This window comes from Thermobia domestica, chromosome 15 (genome assembly GCF_964235325.1).
Source record: "Thermobia domestica chromosome 15, izTheDome1.hap1.1, whole genome shotgun sequence".
NCBI lineage: Eukaryota > Metazoa > Arthropoda > Insecta > Zygentoma > Lepismatidae > Thermobia > Thermobia domestica.
This window is the reverse complement of record NC_137468.1, coordinates 1955228-1979391: the sequence shown is the minus strand read 5'-3', so window position 1 is coordinate 1979391 and position 24164 is coordinate 1955228. Positions and strand designations below refer to the sequence as shown.

At 31.2% G+C, this 24164-nt stretch overlaps 1 protein-coding gene across 2 annotated transcripts in view; it reads left to right on the top strand.

The window, feature by feature from the left end:
* Positions 1–23238, top strand: part of LOC145672034 (neprilysin-1-like) — a 134105-nt gene extending 110867 nt beyond the window's left edge. Inside the window, exons 10-14 of one of the 2 annotated variants that reach the window (XM_081741239.1) lie at positions 3517–3679; positions 7157–7276; positions 11490–11686; positions 15453–15721; positions 16853–23238. In XM_081741239.1, the coding sequence (XP_081597365.1) occupies positions 3517–3679; positions 7157–7276; positions 11490–11686; positions 15453–15721; position 16853 (750 nt within the window). In that variant the 3' untranslated portion in view covers positions 16854–23238. Of the gene's footprint in view, positions 1–3516; positions 3680–7156; positions 7277–11489; positions 11687–15452 lie in introns of both variants that reach the window. The other variant, XM_081741237.1, reaches the window with a different exon arrangement.
* Positions 23239–24164: the final 926 nt, after the last annotated feature.

The window sequence follows — 24164 nt, the reverse complement described above, 5'->3', positions numbered from 1 at the left end:
AGACCTAATCACTGCGAAATTAAAATACCGCTAATTTTACAGTAATTATGTGATATCTTCAAATAGATAAAAGATAATCGAAATGTAGAACAAGAGCGCGCTAGACAATATTATTGTATTTTGCATGAGGTATTGTTATCACGAATCACCTAGTAGCTTTCCGTTTGCAGCCATTTATACACGCGAAAATAAATGCCGAAATTCTAAATGGCTGAAAATCGAAAGCAGATAAGTAAGTCGTGATAACGGTGTCTTACGTAAACTAATATTGTCTAGGGAGATCTTGTTCCACTTTTCGATTATCTTTATCTATTTGAAGATATCACATAATCACTGTAAAATTAGCGGTATTTTAATTTCACCGTGATGGGGCCTCTTGAGACTTATTCAATGCAAGTATTCTCACCAGATCGAACCCTAAGCCACGAGCAGCGAAAGCATACGTGTATGATAAAGAGAATTGAAAATATTGGATTGGATTGAAGTTTAGCGTCCCATTAAACATCGAGGTTATATGAACGTGAACCTACAGCTTAACGTGGGATCTGAACCACATGAGCTCGCACCGAGAAACGAACTCGAGTATCCCATACCAAAGGCACATGCGCTATCCACATATCCACAAAGGTGATAATTGGAAAATATTGCCAAGCATAAGGAACTAATACCAGCTGTAGCTACTTAATACTCAAATAGATGGCTGGTTAGTAGTAATATAAAACAGCACTGCACATTATTTTGCAACTTCTAATTACAGTTTTTTTTAAAAAAGCAAATATGAAGCTAAAAATTTATCAAAATCGAAATTAATTTTCCGGATACGGTACATTTATTTCGTGGACTTCTTAAACCCCTTTCTTCGTATAGTAGGCTGCTAGTTACGCCCATGATACTAAAACTTTTACAGTTCCTTAAGGCTTCTGCTCCAACTTTATAGCTTACTCTCACTTTGTGTACATATAGGACGTATCAAAAAGTCCGAGCCAATAGTTCAATATGAAGGAAGGTACGAAAAAATAAAAGTTGTATGAAATAGTTTTCAATATAAAATTTCTCGAATCGCATCAGACATAAAATCCACATACATAAAATGACCAATGTTAAATAAATAAAAAAACAATGATTCCAGTTCAACAGGTTGTTTGGACAGAACGTAAGGGAGCGCAAAAATGAGAAGGAGAACGTACATACAGGGGCTGCTTTAGGATTTTAAGTTTGGATAGGCCCACTCCCTCGCTTATGGATACACATTATAATGGTAGGAGGGATTTCCGATAAAACATTAATGGTTCGATTCCACATATCCCGGTTCATAAAGCCACATATTACGTTATCGGGATCCGAACTTTGGGTCTCACTAGAAAAGCAATCTTCTTTACAGCATCATTCAATTGCAAAAGATTAGTGAGATCCTGTAATGAAAATCAATGAACTAGTAACAAAATAAAATAACTCCACTCCCACGGTCTTAGGATTCGGACGTTAAGAAAACCAGAGGCATATGCCATGTACCCACCATCATCATTGCGTCAAGCTAAACGTAAACTCATTAATACCTGTAAAAGAATACAAAGTGGGACGCATATGCATAATTAACACCAGATGAGTAGCGGGAGACGAAAGTAAATGTTTGAACTTCACCGCTTCAAAGATACCTTACCTTAATCAAATCCTGGTTCAAGTTACGTACATATCTGATATGATATCTTTCATTCGCTTAGAAGGAAACACATGATTATCAATCACACATTATTAATATTGAATGTTAACTTAAGTTTGGAGAAATAAAAATTGATTTGTAGATAATATTTATATTTGATATCGATTTTCACTAAAGAAAACACATATGAATATATAATAACACCTTTGGATTGTAAATAATATTTCACTTGTAATCAAACTGGCCCATTGATATTATACGATCACGGGACGATACTGTTAATGCGCATGATTTTCACGACCGAACAGATACGGTTAGTTCCATGAAGATTATGAAGATCATTTCAACACAGGATTGCCATCGTTATATAGAGAACATTTTACTTAAGATGTTCAGTATTTGGATTGTCGTAGCACTCATTTATTGGTACCTTCTTTCCATGGCATCAACAGATTGAATGACGATGCACGTCTAAAGTACGTAGTTTACACAGTTACACCACAAAATGCCAGAAATATATTGATTTTCATTGCGCTGTTTAAAGAATGTTTAATAAAAATCTCGTAGCACAAAATTGTTATAAAGATAGCCTTTTGAAAAACTTTCCATTTTTATAACTTGTGGATTTTGTTTCTGTAAGACTATTACTTCAATACATGTTAGTCTTACGAAGTCTTCAAGTCACTCTGACGCGTTTTCGTGAGCGTCTCTTCGTTACCTATTGAGCAGCGCAAGAATACACTACCAAACTAGAATATAGTGCGCATGAAACATGTAGTTTTTACTTCACTGTTTCACTAATGATGTGTAATGGATAATCTATCGTTTAATTGAAATTACCTTGAAGATACTGATACTCCCAGTAATGCAGAAAATTGATGATTATTAGATTCTCACGTAGAATCTGTTGTCGTTGCTCGAGTCTGTTCTGCGTGGGCGTTAGTGAAGAGAGTAACAAATTCCTCACCTTGTTTGGTCTGACGGGAGAAGCAGGGCTGTCTGGAAAAGTGAGGCACCTTTTGGGTAAAAAATTCTTGTGCTTCGCTCTTCTGCGAATGTTGGCTGGCAACGTATTGCTTCTAAGAATTGACGTTGGAAAATACGAGGGTTGATTAAAAACTTAATGCATATCCATATTGCCACAACATACACATTTGATTGATTAATGACAGTAGGAAATTACTTTTACAGTAGTGATTGATGTTGTTTGTTAAATAATTATCTACCATTAATATAAATAGTGGAAACTATATTTATTCTTTATTATATCTTTTAGCGTTCATATATTTTTCAAAATCTTTGGATAGGCCCACGCCTACCCGCTAAAGCCTCCATTGAGTACACTTGTGTAAGGGAATCTAAAACATGTTGAATCCGTTTCTCAATAATGCTGTATTGTTGATATGTTGAGGACCCAAAGGAAAACCAGTTATATGTAACTGCAATAATGAAAAGTTAATGCTAAAAATGTATTTATAGTAAATTTTATAGTCTCCTCATATTGTCTGTCAGTGAAATTATCTCACAAAACGATTTGAACAAAATTTGGAATTAACATGATCGATAACCTTCTTAGGTAGCTTGCCAAATTGGTTAAGAACATTTAAAATTAGAATATGGAAACGATAAATGTCCCAAAAGTAGAAATCATAACAGACCTAACCTAAAATATGTTTGAAATGGCAGTCGAGAAGATACATTGCTTTTAGCCTGAATTAATTTTCATATTTATTCAAGGTAAATTGATACAATTAAATGCAACTTTGATTTCTAGGTATTTGGGTTTCTGAAAATCTATCATAGAATGTTATTTTCCGCTGTATAGTCCAACTTCTTTATTTTTTTGTTTGTTGCAGCTAAACATAAGCGAAGACCACTTCCTGGAGAATATATTGAACATCTACCGGTACATTGCCTATCACAATCTTCAAAAGCTTCGTCTACCAGTAAATAAAGATAAGTGGTCAACTGAACCAGCGGTTGTTAACGCCTTCTACAACCCTAACAAAAATGATATAGGTATGTATCAATTATATTTAGTTCTCTATATATTAAGGCATGGAAAGTGTAAAGACGCGTGGGTCGAGAATAGATGGAATCATATTCACCTATCTTTTCAATTTATATTTCAGGATTTCCCTATGTTTATAGTCAAATTCTAACGATTGACGTTGAATACCCCAAAAATATTGCATCAATAAACCGATGATAATCTGGGCATTTCTTTGATATTTCATTCAGTCAAATTCAAGATAATGTTTTTCAAACTTTCAAAAGACCAATTGAACTAGTAATCAGAGGATTGCCGAACATCTTTTTTTATGTTTCATTTAATCAAATTCAAGATAATGATTTTGAAACTTTCAAAAGACTAATTGAATTAATAATCAGAGGATTGCCGAACATCTTCTTTTTTTATGTTTCATTTAATCAAATTCAAGATAATGATTTTGAAACTTTCAAGACTAATTGAATTAATAATCAGAGGATTGCCGAACATCTTTTATTATGTTTCATTTAATCATATTCAAGATAATGATTTTGAAACTTTCAAAATACTAATTGAATTAATAATCAGAGGATTGCCGAACATCTTTTATTATGTTTCATTTAATCAAATTCAAGATAATGATTTTGAAACTTTCAAAAGACTAATTGAATTAATAATCAGAGGATTGCCAAACATCTTTTTTATCTTTCATTTAATCAAATTCAAGATAATGATTTTGAAACTTTCAAAATACTAATTGAATTAATAATCAGAGGATTGTCGAACATCTTCTTTTTTTATGTTTCATTTAATCAAATTCAAGATAATGATTTTGAAACTTTCAAAAGACTAATTGAATTAATAATCAGAGGATTGCCGAACATCTTCTTTTTTTATGTTTCATTTAATCAAATTCAAGATAATGATTTTCAAACTTTCAAGACTAATTGAATTAATAATCAGAGGATTGCCGAACATCTTTTTTTAATGTTTCATATAATCAAATTCAAGATAATGATTTTGAAACTTTCAAAAGACTAATTGAATTAATAATCAGAGGATTGCCGAACATCTTTTATTATGTTTCATTTAATCATATTCAAGATAATGATTTTGAAACTTTCAAAAGACTAATTGAATTAATAATCAGAGGATTGCCGAACATCTTCTTTTTTATGTTTCATTTAATCAAATTCAAGATAATGATTTTGAAACTTTCAAAAGACTAATTGAATTAATAATCAGAGGATTGCCGAACATCTTTTTTTTATGTTTCATATAATCAAATTCAAGATAATGATTTTGAAACTTTCAAAAGACTAATTGAATTAATAATCAGAGGATTGCCGAACATCTTCTTTTTTATGTTTCATTTAATCAAATTCAAGATAATGATTTTGAAACTTTCAAAAGACTAATTGAATTAATAATCAGAGGATTGCCGAACATCTTCTTTTTTATGTTTCATTTAATCAAATTCAAGATAATGATTTTGAAACTTTCAAAAGACAAATTGAATCAATAACCTGAAAATTATCCGAACAATTACATGATATCTTATTGAGACAAATTGAAGCCAATTATGTCCGAAGCCAAATTGAATCATTAATAAGCCTATACTATCTTCCTTTCTTTTAGATTTTGTGTCCATTATTGAGATAGTTAAATGATTGGTGGAATTATGCTCAAGTTTAAATTAAAATGCTCCTAAAGTAAATGAAACAATTCAAAAGAAATAAAGAAAGAAAAGCTTCACGAAAAATGCTTTAATTACTAATGTAATAAGTCATTATTTTAAGTTTCAACATTTGTTCCTTGAATTTTACTGAATTATTATGAATCAGAGTTGTCAATGTTAGTTATTCGAGTGACTAGTCGGCAAGAGAAAGTTGAGAACTTTATAACGTGAAATTTTGTTTATTTGATTACCTACAACAGAGTAGCACGCATTTTTCCCGCCTCAGAATCCACAAATGATGGTGGATATATGTGTTATTTATGGCACAGCCATTTTTGTTTTGTGCACACGGATTAATAAAAGAAGAAGAAAAAGAATTAGGTGCCAGGAGCACAAATTCTTCTTCTTATATGTTTTGTCATTTTTATGTGTCTGTCGTCCAAAGTGAAACAATACACTGTTTTTTTTTTTTTTAACTAATAAACCCTTGTTCTGTTTGCCTATTAAATTGTGTTTAAATGTTTATGTATGTATGTATATATGTGTGTATGTGTGTGTGTGTCTCAGGGAAAGGTAACGGTATGTTACATTTTCTAACTTTAGAATAAATGGGAAAGAAAATTAAACATTCCCATGCAATGCAATGCAATGACACATACAAACATCTTGAGGTACATTTCGAAATTAAACTACCTACATACTCTTCTCTGGTTCAATCCCAACCCGTTTTACCTAATTATTTAATTTCACCGGAAGTCGCGATTATCCCGGTAAAAGACAATGGTAACCGATATTTTCGAACTTTTGAGTAAACTAGAAAAGAATCGTCAACTTTCCTATGTGATGCAATGCAACGACATACACTAAACAAGTTTTCCTGTCATCTGCAGATGCATTTATATATTCCATGAAAATCTAAGATTTGTACGGAAGGTATCTTGAATCATATTATATTTTAATCGAAGAACAGAGTAATCGATACCACATTAAGAGGTTAAATTTACTGCTTATTCGTCACTGATTTTAATCCTTAGATTACGAAAAAGTCAAAGAAAATGTACATTATATCGTACCAAAACCAAATGGAACTTAGAAAATTTATCGTGGAATTCTCAAAGAAATCTGGGAGAGGAAGAGGATAGAAAAGTAAATCCGATACTTTATTCTTTAATGATTTTAATTCCTCGGAGAGGGAATAATGGAAAACTTCAGAGAAAATGTATGTATGATATGCTACGTCAAAATCGACATTTTGTAATAAAAATTATCATGGAACAAATTTTTGAAAATGACGGTACAGGGATAAATCCATACTTTCATTCTCACCAGATTTTAACCCTAAGCTGTGGGGATACTTCCAATTTCAGTAAAAAAATATACTTTGTTTCATCATATTTGAATTTTTTTTACGTGATTTATATTGAAAAATTGCCTTGCATCTACATATGTAAACTTGCTACATGGCATGGAGTTTATTCCGTTTAAATTGCTTATACTTAATAAGTTGTATCACCAAACAATATGGTTATTTCTCCAAGCAAAAGGGAAGAACATACCAAGTTTTATCAAAATCGAATATGTTTTATAAGAATTATCAAGAGCTTACAATAGTTTTACAAGAGACAGACGGATAGATGCATATACACACAAATGAAAATCAAGTCGAATACTAGAAACTTCACTAGCGGACAATTCAATAGTGTAATATTTGTCAATGGCAGCATAAAAAATATAAGTTTAGAGTACAAAGAAAAGATACATATTTAAAGTTTGAAGAAATATATTTATTCTATTATTATCATTTTTTAAATTTCATTTTTCTCTGCAGTGTTTCCAGCTGGAATCTTACAACCATCGTTCTACAGTCAACATTTCCCGAAGTCTTTGAACTACGGAGGAATTGGGGTAGTTATAGGACACGAAATTACTCATGGATTTGATGATAAAGGTACGTTTGTCTTTCGTCTTTGTCTTTGCTCATAAGTATCATAGATGCGCGATTAATCAAATCATTATTTGATTTCTGTACTTGTTACCATTCTATTTTTGTTAGATCTACTGTACTTGTAAAACATTCTTACAATGGAGATGAGATCATCATCAAATCATAAAGTTTGAAGTTAGTATAGTGAATACAAACACAATTCACAAATATCGGGTATCTATCTTATCTTTAGCATAACCATTCCATTTGTGAATCCGAGCTAAGGAAAAAATCAAAGACTAAATTGTCAGCCATACCTTAGCCAGCCGGCCCTAGCAAATTTGCCGCCCCATGCAATGGCATTATTTGCCGCCCCCTTTCTCCAGAAAGAACAAATCTTAAAAGCGACGATTTTAAGTATGTTACCCTATCATAAACAACAAAGGGAAGGGAAAGTGCACTTGCACTCAGAAAGGCCTAAACACTACAATTACAATGTTGTTTCTTTTTATCTTTAAATAATTATCTATTATATTAGTGGAAGATAAAGCAAACATCTTCAAATCAATTATGCTGTCTTAAATTTCCGGGACGAACTGCTCAGCAGTAGGCCTAAAGTGTGTTTCTGTATGTGATACCTTACGTGCTTTACACCTACATATTCTTCCAGTTATATACATATATGATAAAGCATTTAATTGTGTTTATTTTAAAAATAGTTTCAGTCAGCATTAAAAAATCTGAGTATTGTTATAATTTTACTGAAAACAGGAATAAATTTAGTGTCGAGAAATATCACACTATTTGGAGTTTCAAGTAATGGATACAAAAATATTGGTTGAAGGCTATTAGAAAGTGGCAAGTCGATGGTCGGTAGAGTTATTGTCATACCACTGGTAAAGCTGTCACTGTATGCTATTGCCATTATATATACAGCTACCAAACACATGGCAATATCAGAACATTTTTCCTTGACGCCATATTGAGTATACTTACTGATCCACTTGGACTCTTCAAAGCTATTTTGTTTTTTCTTTCTTTCTTCCTTATTCCTACGCATCGTCTGCTACGCATCTGATGAATCCTTTAGCGAAAGTACTTACAATGTGCTCTCTCAGTGTTGTGTGATATTGTTTTTAACAGTTGTAGTAAGCAGCTAATTTTCCATGCTTGTTGGGAATTCTTTCCTTCCAACTCTACACACATATGTGTTAGTGGGGTTTAACTTTAAGTGCGCACATTGGCTCAGAACGAGATAAATTTCAAATCAAAAAATATCTTGTGAAAAATCAAGCATCTTCCTTTCAGTATCTTAGAATATAATTTTGAATTTAGTATTAATCATGCCGCTGTTCTTATGAATTATGACTCCATGATACACATCTTTTTCAAAGATACTGATCATATATAGTCTCTCAGCGCCTATAAGATTATATCGAGGTTTTTGATATTAGTTGAAAAACTATTATTATTATTATTATTATTATTATTATTATTATTATTATTATTATTATTATTATTATTATTATTATTATTATTATTATTATTATTATTATTATTATTATTATTATTATTATTATTATTATTATTATTATTATTATTATTATTGTCATTTATTCAAAAGTTAATGTTCTACCTCCGAATCTTAATAAAACATGTTTTGTATCTTTTACTTCAAAAACAAATCATGTTCATTATAATTATGTTGACAATGTTTGGGTCAAAGAGCTTTTCTCTATTAAGGATCGTGGTATTACCTTTGATGCCAAATTGTTGTTTAATAAACATCTGGAATACATAGTTTCTAAAGCTAGAAGAAAGTTAGGAATTATAAATGGATTTCTAAAGATTTTTCCTCTTTGAAAACCCGCTTAATTTTATACTATACTAAAGTAAGAAGTCACCATGAATATTGTACTGGTATTTTGAATAAAGGAGCTCAGTACTTTCAAAAAGATATCAAAGTAGTCCAAAATTTGTTTCTATCATGGCTAAGATGGAAATTCAAATTTCTATCAGAGAAAACTCAGGATAAAATTAGGCACCTTCTTGGTCTACTAAAACTATCTGAACAAAGAACTTTATTAGATATTAAATTACTCCATAATATCTTGACTAGCAAATTACCATTAATTGAGGCTGTTACTCTTGATGTCCCTAACATGGCAAGAAGAAATTTTAGATTTTTCAAATATAATCCTATTTTTAGTGACACTCCGATATATAAATGTTTGTCAAATGCCAATTATTCATATAGCACTGATGTCTTTTCTCCTGATTTTTCTTCTATTCAAAGGAAGTTTATAACTTACCACTTATCATAAACCGTTGTCTGTGCATGGTTGTGTCTTTTACAATCTGATTGTAATTTCAGTTATGTTTTACTTAATATGTGTTATTATGTTACTTTATGTATCTTTATATTTTAATATTATAGTATGCATGTTCGCTTTGTTATTTTTGTACTATTCTTGGAAATTGTAATTGGAGTGAGAATCTGTAATTTCCTGATACTAATGAAAAAATAATAAATATTTTATTATTATTATTATTATTATTATTATTATTATTATTATTATTATTATTATTATTATTATTATTATTATTATTATTACTCAAAGTTTAATGTAAAAAATCGATTTATCTTTTCGTAAGAATACTTTTTTTTTTTTTTTTTAAAGTAGTTAGCTTCATTGCTTATCCATTTTATCAATTTGTTGATTCTTTTACCATCGTGTTAAGAACTACACGCATGCCGACGGAAGAACAGAATTCACATACTTATTTTTCTACAACACAACTCTTGGTTATCAGAATACACAGAGTGTTTCGATAAATTTAACTTTTCGTGTGGTATAAATGTTCATTGAATCCAACAATCAAACCAGTAAAAATTTAAATATCTCTATAAACTAAGGGACGAAAGCCCACTTAATAGACTAATTATTTATATTGATTTAGGGAGCTGTATGAAGCTTTCTTCCCATAGATTTAGCAATAAATCAGCTTTAGTGAGTTGTATGAAGCTTTCTTTCCATAGATTTAGCAATAAATCAGCTTTAGTGAGCTGTATGAAGCTTTCTTTCCATAGATTTAGCAATAAATCAGCTTTAGTGAGTTGTATGAAGCTTTCTTTCCATAGATTTAGCAATAAATCAGCTTTAGTGAGTTGTATGAAGCTTTCTTCCCATAGGTTTAGCAATAAATGAGCTTTAGTGAGTTGTATAAAGCTTTCTTTCCATAGATTTAGCAATAAATCAGCTTTAGTGAGTTGTATGAAGCTTTCTTTCCATAGATTTAGCAATAAATCAGCTTTAGTGAGTTGTATGAAGCTTTCTTTCCATAGATTTAGCAATAAATCAGCTTTAGTGAGTTGTATGAAGCTTGCTTTCCATAGATTTAGCAAGAAATCAGCTTTAGTGAGTTGTATGAAGCTTTCTTTCCATAGATTTAGCAAGAAATCAACTTTAGTGAGTTGTATGAAGCTTTCTTCCCATAAATTTAGCAATAAATCAACTTTAGTGAGTTGTATGAAGCTTTCTTTCTATAAATTTAGCAATAAATCAGCTTTAGTGAGTTGTATGAAGCTTTCTTTCCATAGATTTAGCAATAAATCAGCTTTAGGGAGCTGTATGAAGCTTTTTTCCCATAGATTTAGCAATAAATCAGCTGTAGGGAGCTGTATGAAGCTTTTTTCCATAGATTTAGCAATAAATCAGCTTTAGTGAGTTGTATGAAGCTTTCTTTCCATAGATTTAGCAATAAATCAGCTTTAGTGAGTTGTATGAAGCTTTCTTTCCATAGATTTAGCAATAAAACAGCTTTAGTGAGTTGTATGAAGCTTTTTTTCCATAGATTTAGCAATAAATCAGCTTTAGTGAGTTGTATGAAGCTTTCTGTCCATAGATTTAGCAAGAAATCAGCTTTAGTGAGTTGTATAAAGCTTTTTTCCCATAGATTTAGCAATAAATCAGCTTTAGGGAGCTGTATGAAGCTTTGTTCCCATAGATTGTAACAATAACATTTAAATTTTTACTGATGTGACATCACTTCAAACTCATTTTAGGTTAAATCACCGTTCCAATTCATTAAAGAAAGTGTGTCTTCCTCTCTTCTCAATATTAAATATTCCCGAAATTGGCTGAAGTTTGTCCCTGCCTGCCCCCTTCCTCCCAACAGGCGTATAATATCCATTTTATATAATCACCTTGATAATTAAAACTTGTTTCGCTTGCAGGCCGCCAATTCGACAAGGATGGAAATATGATGCAATGGTGGAATGATGCAACGGTGCAGGCGTTCCGTGAAAGAGCCCAATGTATCACAGACCAATATTCCAAATACAAACTGGATGAAGTGGGCCTTTTTGTCAACGGTCGAATGACACAGGGTGAAAATATTGCAGATAATGGAGGCCTTAAGCAGTCATTTAGGGTATGTACAATAACAGAATTCGTATCAGAAAAGAAAGAGAAATGTCTTCATTTATTTTGACTTCTCAACTAGTTCACTGTTAGTTTTATTCTACCACCATGAATGATTTTATTTGTTGATTTATATTTTTATCCTCCCACCATTGATGACTTTGCTCCTTGATTTTTATTTTTATCCTATTACTATGGGTGACTTAAGTTTTTGACTTTTATTTTGTCTTACCGGCATGGATAACTTTAGTTCTTAATTTTTATTTTTATTCCATCACTATGGATGACTTATGTTTTTAATTTTCATTTTCATTATATCACCATGGGTGACATTAGTTCATCGTTCTTATTTTTATGCAACTACGATAGATGACTTAATTATTGGATTTTTATTTTTATCTTACCACCATGAATGATTTAGGCTGCTGATTTATATTTTTATCCTATCACCATGGATGACTGCTTTCTGATTTATATTTTTATTCTACCACTATGGATGACTTCAGTTTTTTTATTTTTATTTGTATCCTAACCGTGGATGATTTTACTTCTTGATTTTTATTTTCATCTTACCACCATGAATGACTTCTTTATTTTTATTTTTATTCTATTGTCATGAATGACTTTAGTTCTTGATTTTTATATTTATTCTACCACCATCGAGAATTTTAGTTTTTTATTTTTATTTTACCACCATTAATGATTTTAGTTCTTGACTTTTATGTTTATTGTGTCATCCTGGATGACTTTAGTTCTTGATTTTTATTTCTATCCTAGAACCATGAATGACTTTAGTTCTTGATTTTTATTTTTATCCTACCATGATGGATGATTTTAGTTGTTGATTTTTATTTCTATCCTATGAGTATGGGTGACTTTAATTCTTGATTTTTATTTTTATCCTACCACCATTTATAACTTTAGTTCTTGATTTTTATTTTTATCCTACCATGATGGATGATTTTAGTTGTTGATTTTTATTTCTATCCTATGAGTATGGGTGACTTTAGTTCTTGATTTTTATTTTTATCCTATCACCATGGATGACTTTAGTTCTTGATTTTTATTTTTATCCTACCATGATGGATGATTTTAGTTGTTGATTTTTATTTCTATCCTATGAGTATGGGTGACTTTAGTTCTTGATTTTTATTTTTATCCTACCACCATGGATGACTTTAGTTCTTGATTTTTATTTTTATCTTACCATGATGGATGATTTTAGTTGTTGATTTTTATTTCTATCCTATGAGTATGGGTGACTTTAGTTCTTGATTTTTATTTTTATCCTACCATGATGGATGACTTTAGTTCTTGATTTTTATTTTTATCCTACCATGATGGATGATTTTAGTTGTTGATTTTTATTTCTATCCTATGAGTATGGGTGACTTTAGTTCTTGATTTTTATTTTTATCCTACCACCATGGATGACTTTAGTTCTTGACTTTTATTTTTATCCTACCACCATGGATTATTTTAGTTCTTGACTTTTATGTTTATCATTACATCTTGGATGATTTTAATTGTTGATTTTTATTTCTATCCTATGAGTATGGGTGACTTTAGTTCTTGATTTTTATTTTTATCTTATCATGATGGATGATTTTAATTGTTGATTTTTATTTACATCCTAGCCCATGAATGACTAGTTCTTGATTTTTATTTTTATCGTATCACTATGAGTGACTTTAGCTGTTGATTTTTGTTTTGCATCTCGTGGATATCTAGATGTTTAATTTTTTGTATGCTTTGATTTTGGGTGCACACTATGAGCACCCTTAATCATTTAAGTCATTTTTGACCTACAATTTATTTAACAACAACAGAAAAATTCTAATATGATGCCCTTACCGTTTTTTCAATAGTCATTCTAATTTCTTTCATTGTCTCTTGTCTCTTACAAGTTATTTAAGTTTAGAATTGTAACTTTTATTCTCAAATTTTTGAAAACGAAACTTATTTGCAAACTTGATACAGTATTATCGCAATTAATTAAACAAAATTATATATATTATTTTCAATTCTAGAATATATATATATATATATATATATTCTAGAATTGGAAGTAAAATATACAGAATATACACATACCTATTAATAACAAAAGTAATAAACTATGTATTTAATTTTATAAGGTAAACAGCGCCTCATTATATCAGCATAAAAACAACACAACAAAAAGTGAATAAATTACAGGGTACACATCCATGGTTTTAGGTGTATATGTAGTATGAATTACTCCTCTGTTTTACTTGGATGCATTTCCAAATATGTTATCTTGAATCTTGTAACTGGTCTGGGTTGGCTAATTACTATTTATAATTTTATATGTATAAATTATATACAACAAACTTTCAGTTATTCATGGTAGTCAACAGATGAAGTGTCACGAATAAACAAATCATCACTTCTCGAAAATGTTTATTAATTTGCCAGAATAATGAGTTAGCATAAGGAAAACTTAAACTTGGCTGCTAGTTGTACCAGCTTAGTTTATACATATTCGAACTTTATTGACGTTTGAGTCTTTCGAACACCTTCGCCCAAGTAATAATAATAATAATAATAATAAGAAGAAAACCGTGCACGAATAACCCACAAACCGGATAATCTGTACACGCATAATCGAGACTTTGCTGTATAACTTAAATGAGTGTTAAATAATAATCTCTTTTAGATAACACACTAAAGAATTTAAACATCCATGTCTGTCACTTAAAATTCTAATTATTGAAAATTCCTTCCATTTCCAAGTTTTTGACCTTTACCTGGAGCCTTGTTCACGGAGATTAAAAAATAGGAGTAGAAATAACAAAAATATTCAGGAAATATAAAGGAAAGGATTCACGGGAGTAGAGCAGTGTACGAACACATCAATTATTGTTGATCACACGTCAAGTAATAGTGCAGCACCCAGTAAATTGGCGGGCTCAAGTTACATGTTCTTTTCTTCAAGCAGGAAAGGTTTCCAACTCATGTTAACGTTTTTGTTGTTGTGCTAACGCTGTATACATTTTTAGTTTCTGCAGGCTCGAAGAAAAAATCGGAAGCTTGAAAATGCAAGGAATATTTAGGAATTAGAATTTAACGTAACTGAAATGGTCCGCTAGATGCAGAGTGCCTACTTTGAACCAACTTCACACTCAATCAATCCAACATCACGCTCACTTAACCTCATACTCACGTAATTTCGGTCTCACGCTCACATTATCAACCCACCATCATGTTCATACCCTTTCGACATAACGCACACAAATCATTTCGATATCACACTCACATAATTTGGACATCACGCCCTTTGAACCTCACATAATAAAGCCTACATCGTACTTACTCAATCTGAAGCTCACATAATCAACATGTCATACTCATTCATTTGGCCTCACGCTTTCATCACCAGTCTGACATCATGTTTATTCAACCTCACACTCACAACATCTTTTCTGTTGAATACTATTTGTTACGAGAATTTGTTGTAAACACAGAGGAAGAGGAAAATGAAAGAAAAGCAACATTTATATAAATAATATTTATGGATTTTAAATGGTATAGGATTACATATTGAAAATATTAAGATTAGAAGTTATATGTCGTATATATAAAGAAAAATTATAGTTAATGTTGTATACATGATAAGAAGACTATGGTTTAAGTAGAATAAAAGAAATTTAATATTGGCCGACTTCATGAGTGTTGACCTTTGCTCTGAATGCTTTTGGTCTTCTGTGTTTCATCTGAATCCTCCAATTGTAGTCTCGTCTCTTTACTTTCAGGCTTACCGCAAATGGGTAGAGAAGTATGGCGAAGAACCAACGCTTCCAGGCATCAATCTCACCCATGATCAACTATTCTTCCTCAACTACGCACAGATATGGTGTGGCTCGATGAGACCGGAAGATGCTCTCACAAAAATTCGCTCATCAGTTCACCCACCTGGGCCAATTCGAGTTCTTGGTCCACTGTCGAACTCGTATGACTTCGCTAGAGCCTACAACTGTCCCGTGGGGTCACCTATGAACCCTGAGAGGAAGTGCTCAGTCTGGTAAGAACATCAGATTAGACAAATATTCATCAGGCGTCCGGTGGCAGTTCACAGTGCCACTGTAGCTGGGTACGAGCGAAAGAAGGTCTACACATATCAACAAAAGAAAGGAAAAAAATAGTTTATACAAAACATTCCTATCAAACACCAAACTAAACCGATTTTTTTAAAAGAAAAAAGCGTATCAGTTATATAATTGAAAGCGCTAATACAAGGCAAGAGACGGTAGTGAAAGAATTACGTGGAAAGTGAAGAGTTAATATAAATATTGATGTGATTTTTATAAAATAGGGGAAAAAAATATTGTATAAACCCTACAAAAAAACTTGACTTGCAACATCCGATCTATGCAGAAAAGAGTGTTTCATATCCAGAAAGGAAGTATTTTGAAATAAGACTTTTTCTGCTTATCGATAGAGCGGTATAACAATCAATTTAATGTAATGATCAGATGGACAATTGACCCGAATTGTTGATTGCTAATAATCTATTTTTGTAAGGTAGATAAAGTATACGGGGAAAGCCAGCATTGAACTTTATTTCAGTGAGAATGTGGGGATTCTAAAGGAATGAACCAGACCAAATCCTATAGAATAAATAATATAAATATGATCGTGTATAGACATTATGAAGTCTCATATTCGTACGGAAAATATTCGGAAAGTAAAAAGTTGATAGTTTACTTTAAAAAAGTCAGGCAATATGTTTGTCTCCAGACAACAAATATACACACAAAAGAATACCATTAACAATTGTTCAATCAACGTATACGCCAGTTATAGGAGGCTGTATTATACGCTTTATCTGGTAACAATTTCAAAACTATTTTCATGTTCGGGGTGTATATGTTCTATTGCTATCCTCTTGGGTAACATCAAATAACCAGATATAGAATTTACATGATAACTTTCTTACTGTAAAACTCTGAGTATGATATTATATAAAGAAAAGCAGTCAATTGTTCATAATCTGAATAATTTGTAACTGAAGTATTCCATCATTTTTAATTTCTAAAAATAACAAACATTCTGTTTAGCTATGTATTTAGTTAATATGAGCATGAACGTTGTGTTTCTACGACTGACCTTGTCTTCCAGCTAAACTCGTTCTTTTTTGTATCTTTCTCTTTAGAACCATGCAAGAGTAGGAAGACATTTAGATTGTTGACGAGTCTATCTGAATTTTTCACCTGCTTCTGTATGGGAATGCAGATTATGACCCTCGAGCATTTCTGCAAAATTTACTAACACAGATAAATGCATATCTTTTTTGTGAAAAATCGTTATTTTAAAGAATAACAGGCCTGATTAAAATATAAGACTTAAGTGTTTCTCTACAAAAGTTATTCTTCCAACAGTTCTGCGTAAGTGAATGGACTTTTATATTGGTTTTCATGTGTATGTTTAATTTTTAGAAATATACTAAAGCTTCTGTACTAATCTTTGAAGATTTATGATCCATTTTGAAGCATTACATTTCATTTAAAGGAAAAACACTCATGAACTATTATTACTGTGTAAGTATACAAGCAGCAAAATAATGTACAGTACAAATTAAATATTTAGCCACTTATATTAATTGACGTGTAGATTAACATATCATCTACCATAAAAAAAATATATATTGTGTGGAGTAGTTTATATCTAAATATATATAAAAATGAAACGATTCCACAAATTTTGCAAAGTGATTTTAGGCGTTATAGTAAGACAAAGTTTTTGTTTCTAATTTTTGTTGAGGGATGCTTAGTTTCGGAGTTACAGCCGTAGAAAACTTCTAGGAACAAGAATTATCAACTAGTTGGAAAAAATATTTATAACTGTTTCGTGTTTTCTATAGAGAACGATATACATAATTCAAACTCACCTACAATGTGTTGTGTATTAATGTTTCGTACCTTATAATTGCTTAATCTAATCTAACCACAATATACTATAAAAACATAGATATTTCAATCTCCTTGTAGAGGTTGTCCAAGGACATTACTTGGACATAATTTAAGGAAAATGTTTCATGGAGGCTGTGATAAAAGATATAATAGAAGGGTGAAGGATTGGTCCTTACTTCAAAATAAAGAGATTATAGAAAGGCTGTACTAAATGAAACCTAAATTTTCGTCAAGTAAACTAGAGTCATGATAGAACACTAATGACAATGATGGGAGAATTCTACTAAAGTTTCATTTTGAATATGAAAGTTTCCAGATTTCAATGGGATTTAAATAACTAGAAAACTTTCTGCTTGAGGATTACCCTTAAAGCTCTTTACGGAAAATAAAATAATTTATTTTTCTATCGACGTATCCACATCGGTTATACATTAATCTAATTGCACGAGTTTTCTTCAGAGCTGTAACTCAGATCTAAGAGTAGATTATACACTAACATGTAAATGTAGGTATTACTTAACAAAAGGAGTAACCTATCACTGAACTTGAAAACCATAAATATATACATACACTTGGATGTGTTTAGACAATGTCTTGTTCAAACACTGTTATTACATCCAGCCCTTAGTAATCTGCAGAAAATAGAAGATGGACTTTTATCTCAATGTCTAAAGTTCATTTGTAAATTTTCGTTAAATATGTACACTAGTTAATCAGTCTTTGCAAGTTATATTAAAACAGCTAAGTATTTTCTATTCTAACTAAATGGGAAGTTTGATTTTATTTACTGTCTTATCTACGCTATTTAGTTTGGAAATGATATTATTTACAAGTGAAATTGGCTCAGATATCTTAAGCTGAATAATAACAGTAAGTAACTTACTGTTAAATTTGTTCCTTAAGTTCAACAAACGCTACATATCAAGCATAACAACAACTCTATTAAGGAGTATTTATTTAGTAATAATACTCATTAAGAAAACCATACTGAACGTAATAACTAGAAGTAAAATATCAGCATAACGTGTAAAACAATGACTACAGTTTCTATTGCTAACTTTCTGAGAATAAAGTAAGAACTATAACATACATATCATAAATGCATCAAACTAATTTTGTAATTAGAATTTGATACTCTGTTTTATGTAAGTTAATACTAATCACTATATATTTTCGATAAATTATGTTTAATAGTGATATAGCGAACATTAAAGATAAATATGAAAAATAGAAGTGGTTTCGTTTCCATTAAAAGCCCATATATCTATGTGTTTCTGTGTAAAAAAAAAAAAAAAAAAAAAAAACTTATTTAAAGAACTGTAGTTTCTATTTTAGACTTTTGTTTAGGATTTGTACATAATACAAGAGCGGAAAAGGTCATAAGAGCAAAAATAGGGAAACAATAAATTTGAGTCTAGTTACGAACAAAATTCTTTCATGGATTCCATGATTAGGTTTATACGTATTATTAATTTTTGACAAAGTCACTGTGTTTTTTGGTCATATATCAGCTCAAAAGTTTACGTTGTTTGTTTGTTCTAGTTGTAAAAACTATACGTCAATTTTAAAACATGAAAGTTTAATAATACGATACACATCTAGAAATGTACTGTCTCTGTTACATATTTTTTTCTGTTAATTCAATTTTGTTCTTAAATAAGAGTACAAAAAGAGATTTTTTCCTGTCACAGGTTAAATAATTTAAAGCAGGAATTGTTATGACATACAGCTTTCATATGTAAAGATTTCGTCAATATTTAATTTAATAAATTGAAGATTTTAGTAAATAGTTTTTATTATTCACATAATTCTAGTTATTATCTACTTGTTATTTCTTAATTTTAAACCATAAATCGTTAAGTTCAAACTTTATATAACTTGCATTAGTTTATTTAACTATAATGAATTATTTTATGCTTGCTGTAATCTTAATTATACTATTAATTTTACTACGTTAATTTTACTATTAATCTCATTTATTACAGTAGACTCCCGAACACTCGGCCTAATGTTGACCGATGGGTGGCCAAGTTTGTGAAAATGCCGAATTATCGGGAATAGGATTAAAAAAAGAATAAGTACGAGTGTTTCCTCAGAAAATACAGTACTGTATTTGTATGTATTGGTTACTTTAGAATACAACAAAAAATAAACTGTCCAAATAGCCTTAAACAAAGAAAGAGTACGTACTTTATGAAGGTATAGAGCCTTTACTATACATGAGAATAAAAATTAATGAATACACACTGTACAGTAATTTACCTGATAAGACAAACCTCAGAAAAATACTTTATGAAGGCATAAAGCTGTCTATAATGAAAATTAACTAATCGACTTTGCAAAAACTATTTTTCCGCCCTGTCAAGGATGTGGCCGGGTTACGGACTCTACTGTACAGCCATTTCCTTTATCATCACAGTCATGTAGGTCAAATTAATGCATGTAATTAAACATTTTTGCAGTAATTGAATCATAATAATGTAAATAAGTCTTGACCGAAACAAAAAAGGTTATTTTAGAGAAAATATACACATGAGTTCACTTTTTTTCTTTTTTTTAACCGTTTGAACTAAAATGACGACAAATCATGGTTAATATTGCTTTAATAAAGCGATGTTTTACTTGACAAATTTTGCGAGATATTTTACATGTACTAACATATCAGATTGCATTGTGTAATATTAGCATGACAATAGTACGCCGTGGTTTATTGCAATTCTAGAAGTTGGAATTCTGTAACTTATGGAGGAATTTAAATTATACTTACGTTGAAGCCAACTGATTTCTGAAATTATATATTTTTTAAAAGAAATTTGATCTAGTCCTTCAGGTTATATGTTAAAAATTGAATATTGTTTCTTCAAAAGTTATATACTAGGATAAAATAAAATCACTGAAGTCTTTAAGTAGCTTTATTAGGTAAACATGTTACATTTCTACAAGGTATATAGTTTCTCAATACTTTTAGAAAACTAACTTTCTCTGCTGTCACACATGAGTACTTCCATACTTTAATAATGCGGTAGCTATAACTTCAGTATATGTAACCGAGTAAAGAATATGTGTTAATAAGGTATACCTCAACTTTTAGTATGGTGGCATTCTTCATATAATTGCTTTTTTTTAGATTAAATTAGTAGTTTTAGATATAGAGTTACTTATGAATCAAACTACCAATACCAGCGAAGAGAATCACTTACCAAGTCAATTGCAAACACTATGATGTACGGAACAAATTAAAATGTAAGAAGTTTTACGCAAGGACTGCAAGGTATATTGTGAATGTCGAACACTGTCACATGAACCATATATCAAAAAATGCGTTGTGATATTCTTCTTGACTTAGCTTCTAGTTTTAAGATCATTAGACATTTGTAGTGAGCATCGTGTGTTTTATAACTCAAGAGATTGTAATTTATTTATATCATCATATTCTATATGAGTTTAACTAAATTCATTTATTTAAAAAAACACTAATAATAATTTCCGTGTGTAAACAAAGTAAAATTAAACTTACCTTGTTATCTTCAACATTATTGTTTAGTAGGTTATCATTTAGATAACACTTTGTTGTTTCAATCGGAGGTAGAACCATTTCAGGCATATCCAGGTACTTATTTCAACGCAAATGCATGTAAATGATGTCAATATGTTATGTAAATTAAGAGAGCTGTGTAGAAAGAAACAGACGTTTTGAATTTTTTTTTTTTAAAAAAGGTAACAGAATGAGCAAACCAAACCGTATTATACACATTTGAAAGGTACACTCTTAAGCTATTTTTCCACATAATTGCCATTCAAATTAAGATATTTATCATACCGTGGCACAAGTTTTTCAATACCTTTGCAATAGAAATCTGCTGCCTGCGATTTCAACCACTGGCTTACACCAACATGCACTTCGGCGTCAGTATCAAACAGTTGTGTAGCGAGCTATGTCTTCACCGTCGATGAGAAGAGATGGTAGTCGCTCGGCGCCAAATCCCAGCTGTATGGTGGATGATCGAACACCTCCCATCCAAAACCATCGAAGCGTTCTCGGGTACGCTTGGCCTTGTGTTAACGTGCGTTGTCATGAGAAAACAACACTTTCGCGCTAAGTTTGCCCCGGCACTTGTTGCCGATGGATTTCAATTGACTTGTGGTTCTTTGCCAACAAAAAGCTAACCACAGAACGCACCTCACAAGAGGCAGGATTTTCTATTCCAGTGCACATTGTAACACGTTACAGAAAGCACAGTAAGAGCATCACAGTCCTCGCGCTACCACACCTGGATGCATACTGAGTGTAACAACGTTCTGACGCCAAGATAGCGACTCCAGCCCCGCCCTTTGCTGCAATTGGCCAAAACATTTGGTACCTTCTGGAGAGCTCTCGAATTATCGCATTTTCCGTATTCGCATTAAAAATCCAGATTTTAATAGATAGAGGAAATCTAAACACATACGGAATATAATTATCAAAGCCTTTATTAACAGACAATATGTTTAATTCTTACTACAAAATAGATGTTTAATTCTTACTACAAAATAGAGCCACTTATAAGTTGCTTCGTGATCTGACAACACTGAAAAGAAAAAGTATTATGAAAAGAGAGGAGAATAGGAATTTAACTGGGATTACATTCTGGATCTAAAACATCCTGACTCATCCTTATTTAGTGCTCCAAAGACAACAATAATATGAGATGGTTTCCGAAATTATAAGAACAAAACAATAATATTTAGCATTACAAGGTCAGTTTAATCTTATTTTGTGTTTCTTTGCGAACTATATAACTTGTTACTCGGTGTGTAAAGTTTCTTAATAACAAATTAACATTAAACAAGTGATACGTGTAGTTATTCTAGCTGTTGTATTTGTACTGTGCATATTTAAAATATTTAAGACAAATCTTATCTAACGTGAGAAAACATATCCCGCATTTTTCTATTTGTGTTCTCCATACGTATATATGTAAGTGTGTTCTGTGTTTGTAATATTAAGTCTGTGTATGTCTGGCTTTTGTTTCTTCAAGTATTCTGAGAGGAACGTTCGTATTGTTGTATGTACAAAAGGGCGTGGAAGAGGAAATGCATGATTGTGCAAATTGTAAAACATTTAAAAAAAATCAAATATAAATTTTCCTGTACATATAAATATGTATTTATATACATGTATGTATACTGTGCATTTATAACTGTGGCTGGTAGATTCAGCTTTTTAAGTTACTAAAACTCTTAGCTTTCTAGTTCTAAACAATATTTATTATTTCTTCTATTAAAAAAAACATGAAAAGAAATTTATTAGAAACTATTTTTCTACGCATTACGCTGTCGCTCTTAGAAAGAATAGTATATATTCTTTATTTGTGGTTTATTGTTCTATTTCGATGTACAAACAGAATAATTATGTCAGATTGGGCAATGTGTTCCTTCTTTCTGCAAATGTAGAATTTATAACTTTTTTCAAAATTAATGTAACAAGGATTAACTTGACCATTGAACAGTCAATCCTTCTGAATGTTTCATTATTATTAGAAGCAATACGAAAACTTTTGTTTTTGTTACATGACTAAGTATAAATATCAGTAACATAAAACCTGAGAACAATCTGTAAAATACGTATTGCATTAAATGTTAATTTAACAAACGTTTATAGTTGTATTATTTGTATTTCTTGTACTTAAACCATATCTCATAAGGAGGTATATTAACACGTTGACTGCCATGTGTATGGAATTCTATACACACGGCTCTCCTGTGCAGCGCCGCGTATATGATTTTCCATACACAAACAATATATTGCTCTTTTGCCGCGTTCGTTCTACAGGTGGGTATGCAATTACATACATATAGCGTAGAAGTCAAAATTTTATGTCCACGCAGCGTATATGCAAAACCATACACAAAGAAAATTATACATCCATGGGCCTAAAAACAAAGGACAAGGAAAACAAAGTATTACTAACGGACTGTGCTCTTGGTGCACAGATAATAACGGTCAACATATATGGTGGCAGTTAAGATGTTAAATATCAGGTAGACACATGATCTCTCCTGGTGACGTGAAGAGAAGAATAAATGTTACGAAACATGTTAAGAGACAGCGTTTATGACGTTTGAAGGCAGGGCTCTGAGTTCTTTTTAAACGCTATTAGAAAATAAGGGGACTGCGGTGTTCCCATGTCTTTATACATATTCATGTCCATATTTGTCAGCGTCTGCTTAATCACACACCCATTAATATACGGCAACGTCATGTCAGAGCCTAACTCACACACGTCATCGATTGTGTCGACAACTTAACAAAGATCGGCAACTGTGGCAAAGATGAAGGCTCACCTTAAATGCATTAACTTAAGGCACGTTAAGAACTGTAAGTAGTACTACTCAATGGCTTTGAAAGTTACGAAGAAATTAAAGAAACTTACAAATCATGCAAATATCATTAACGTAAAACTGCAGAAAAAGTATGCTACCGAATACTCTGACCAACAACTACGTGTGTAGAAAAAGAAAGAAAGAAAGTTCATTTTACAAGGGAAGTTCGGGAGAAAGTACTCACCTGCAGAG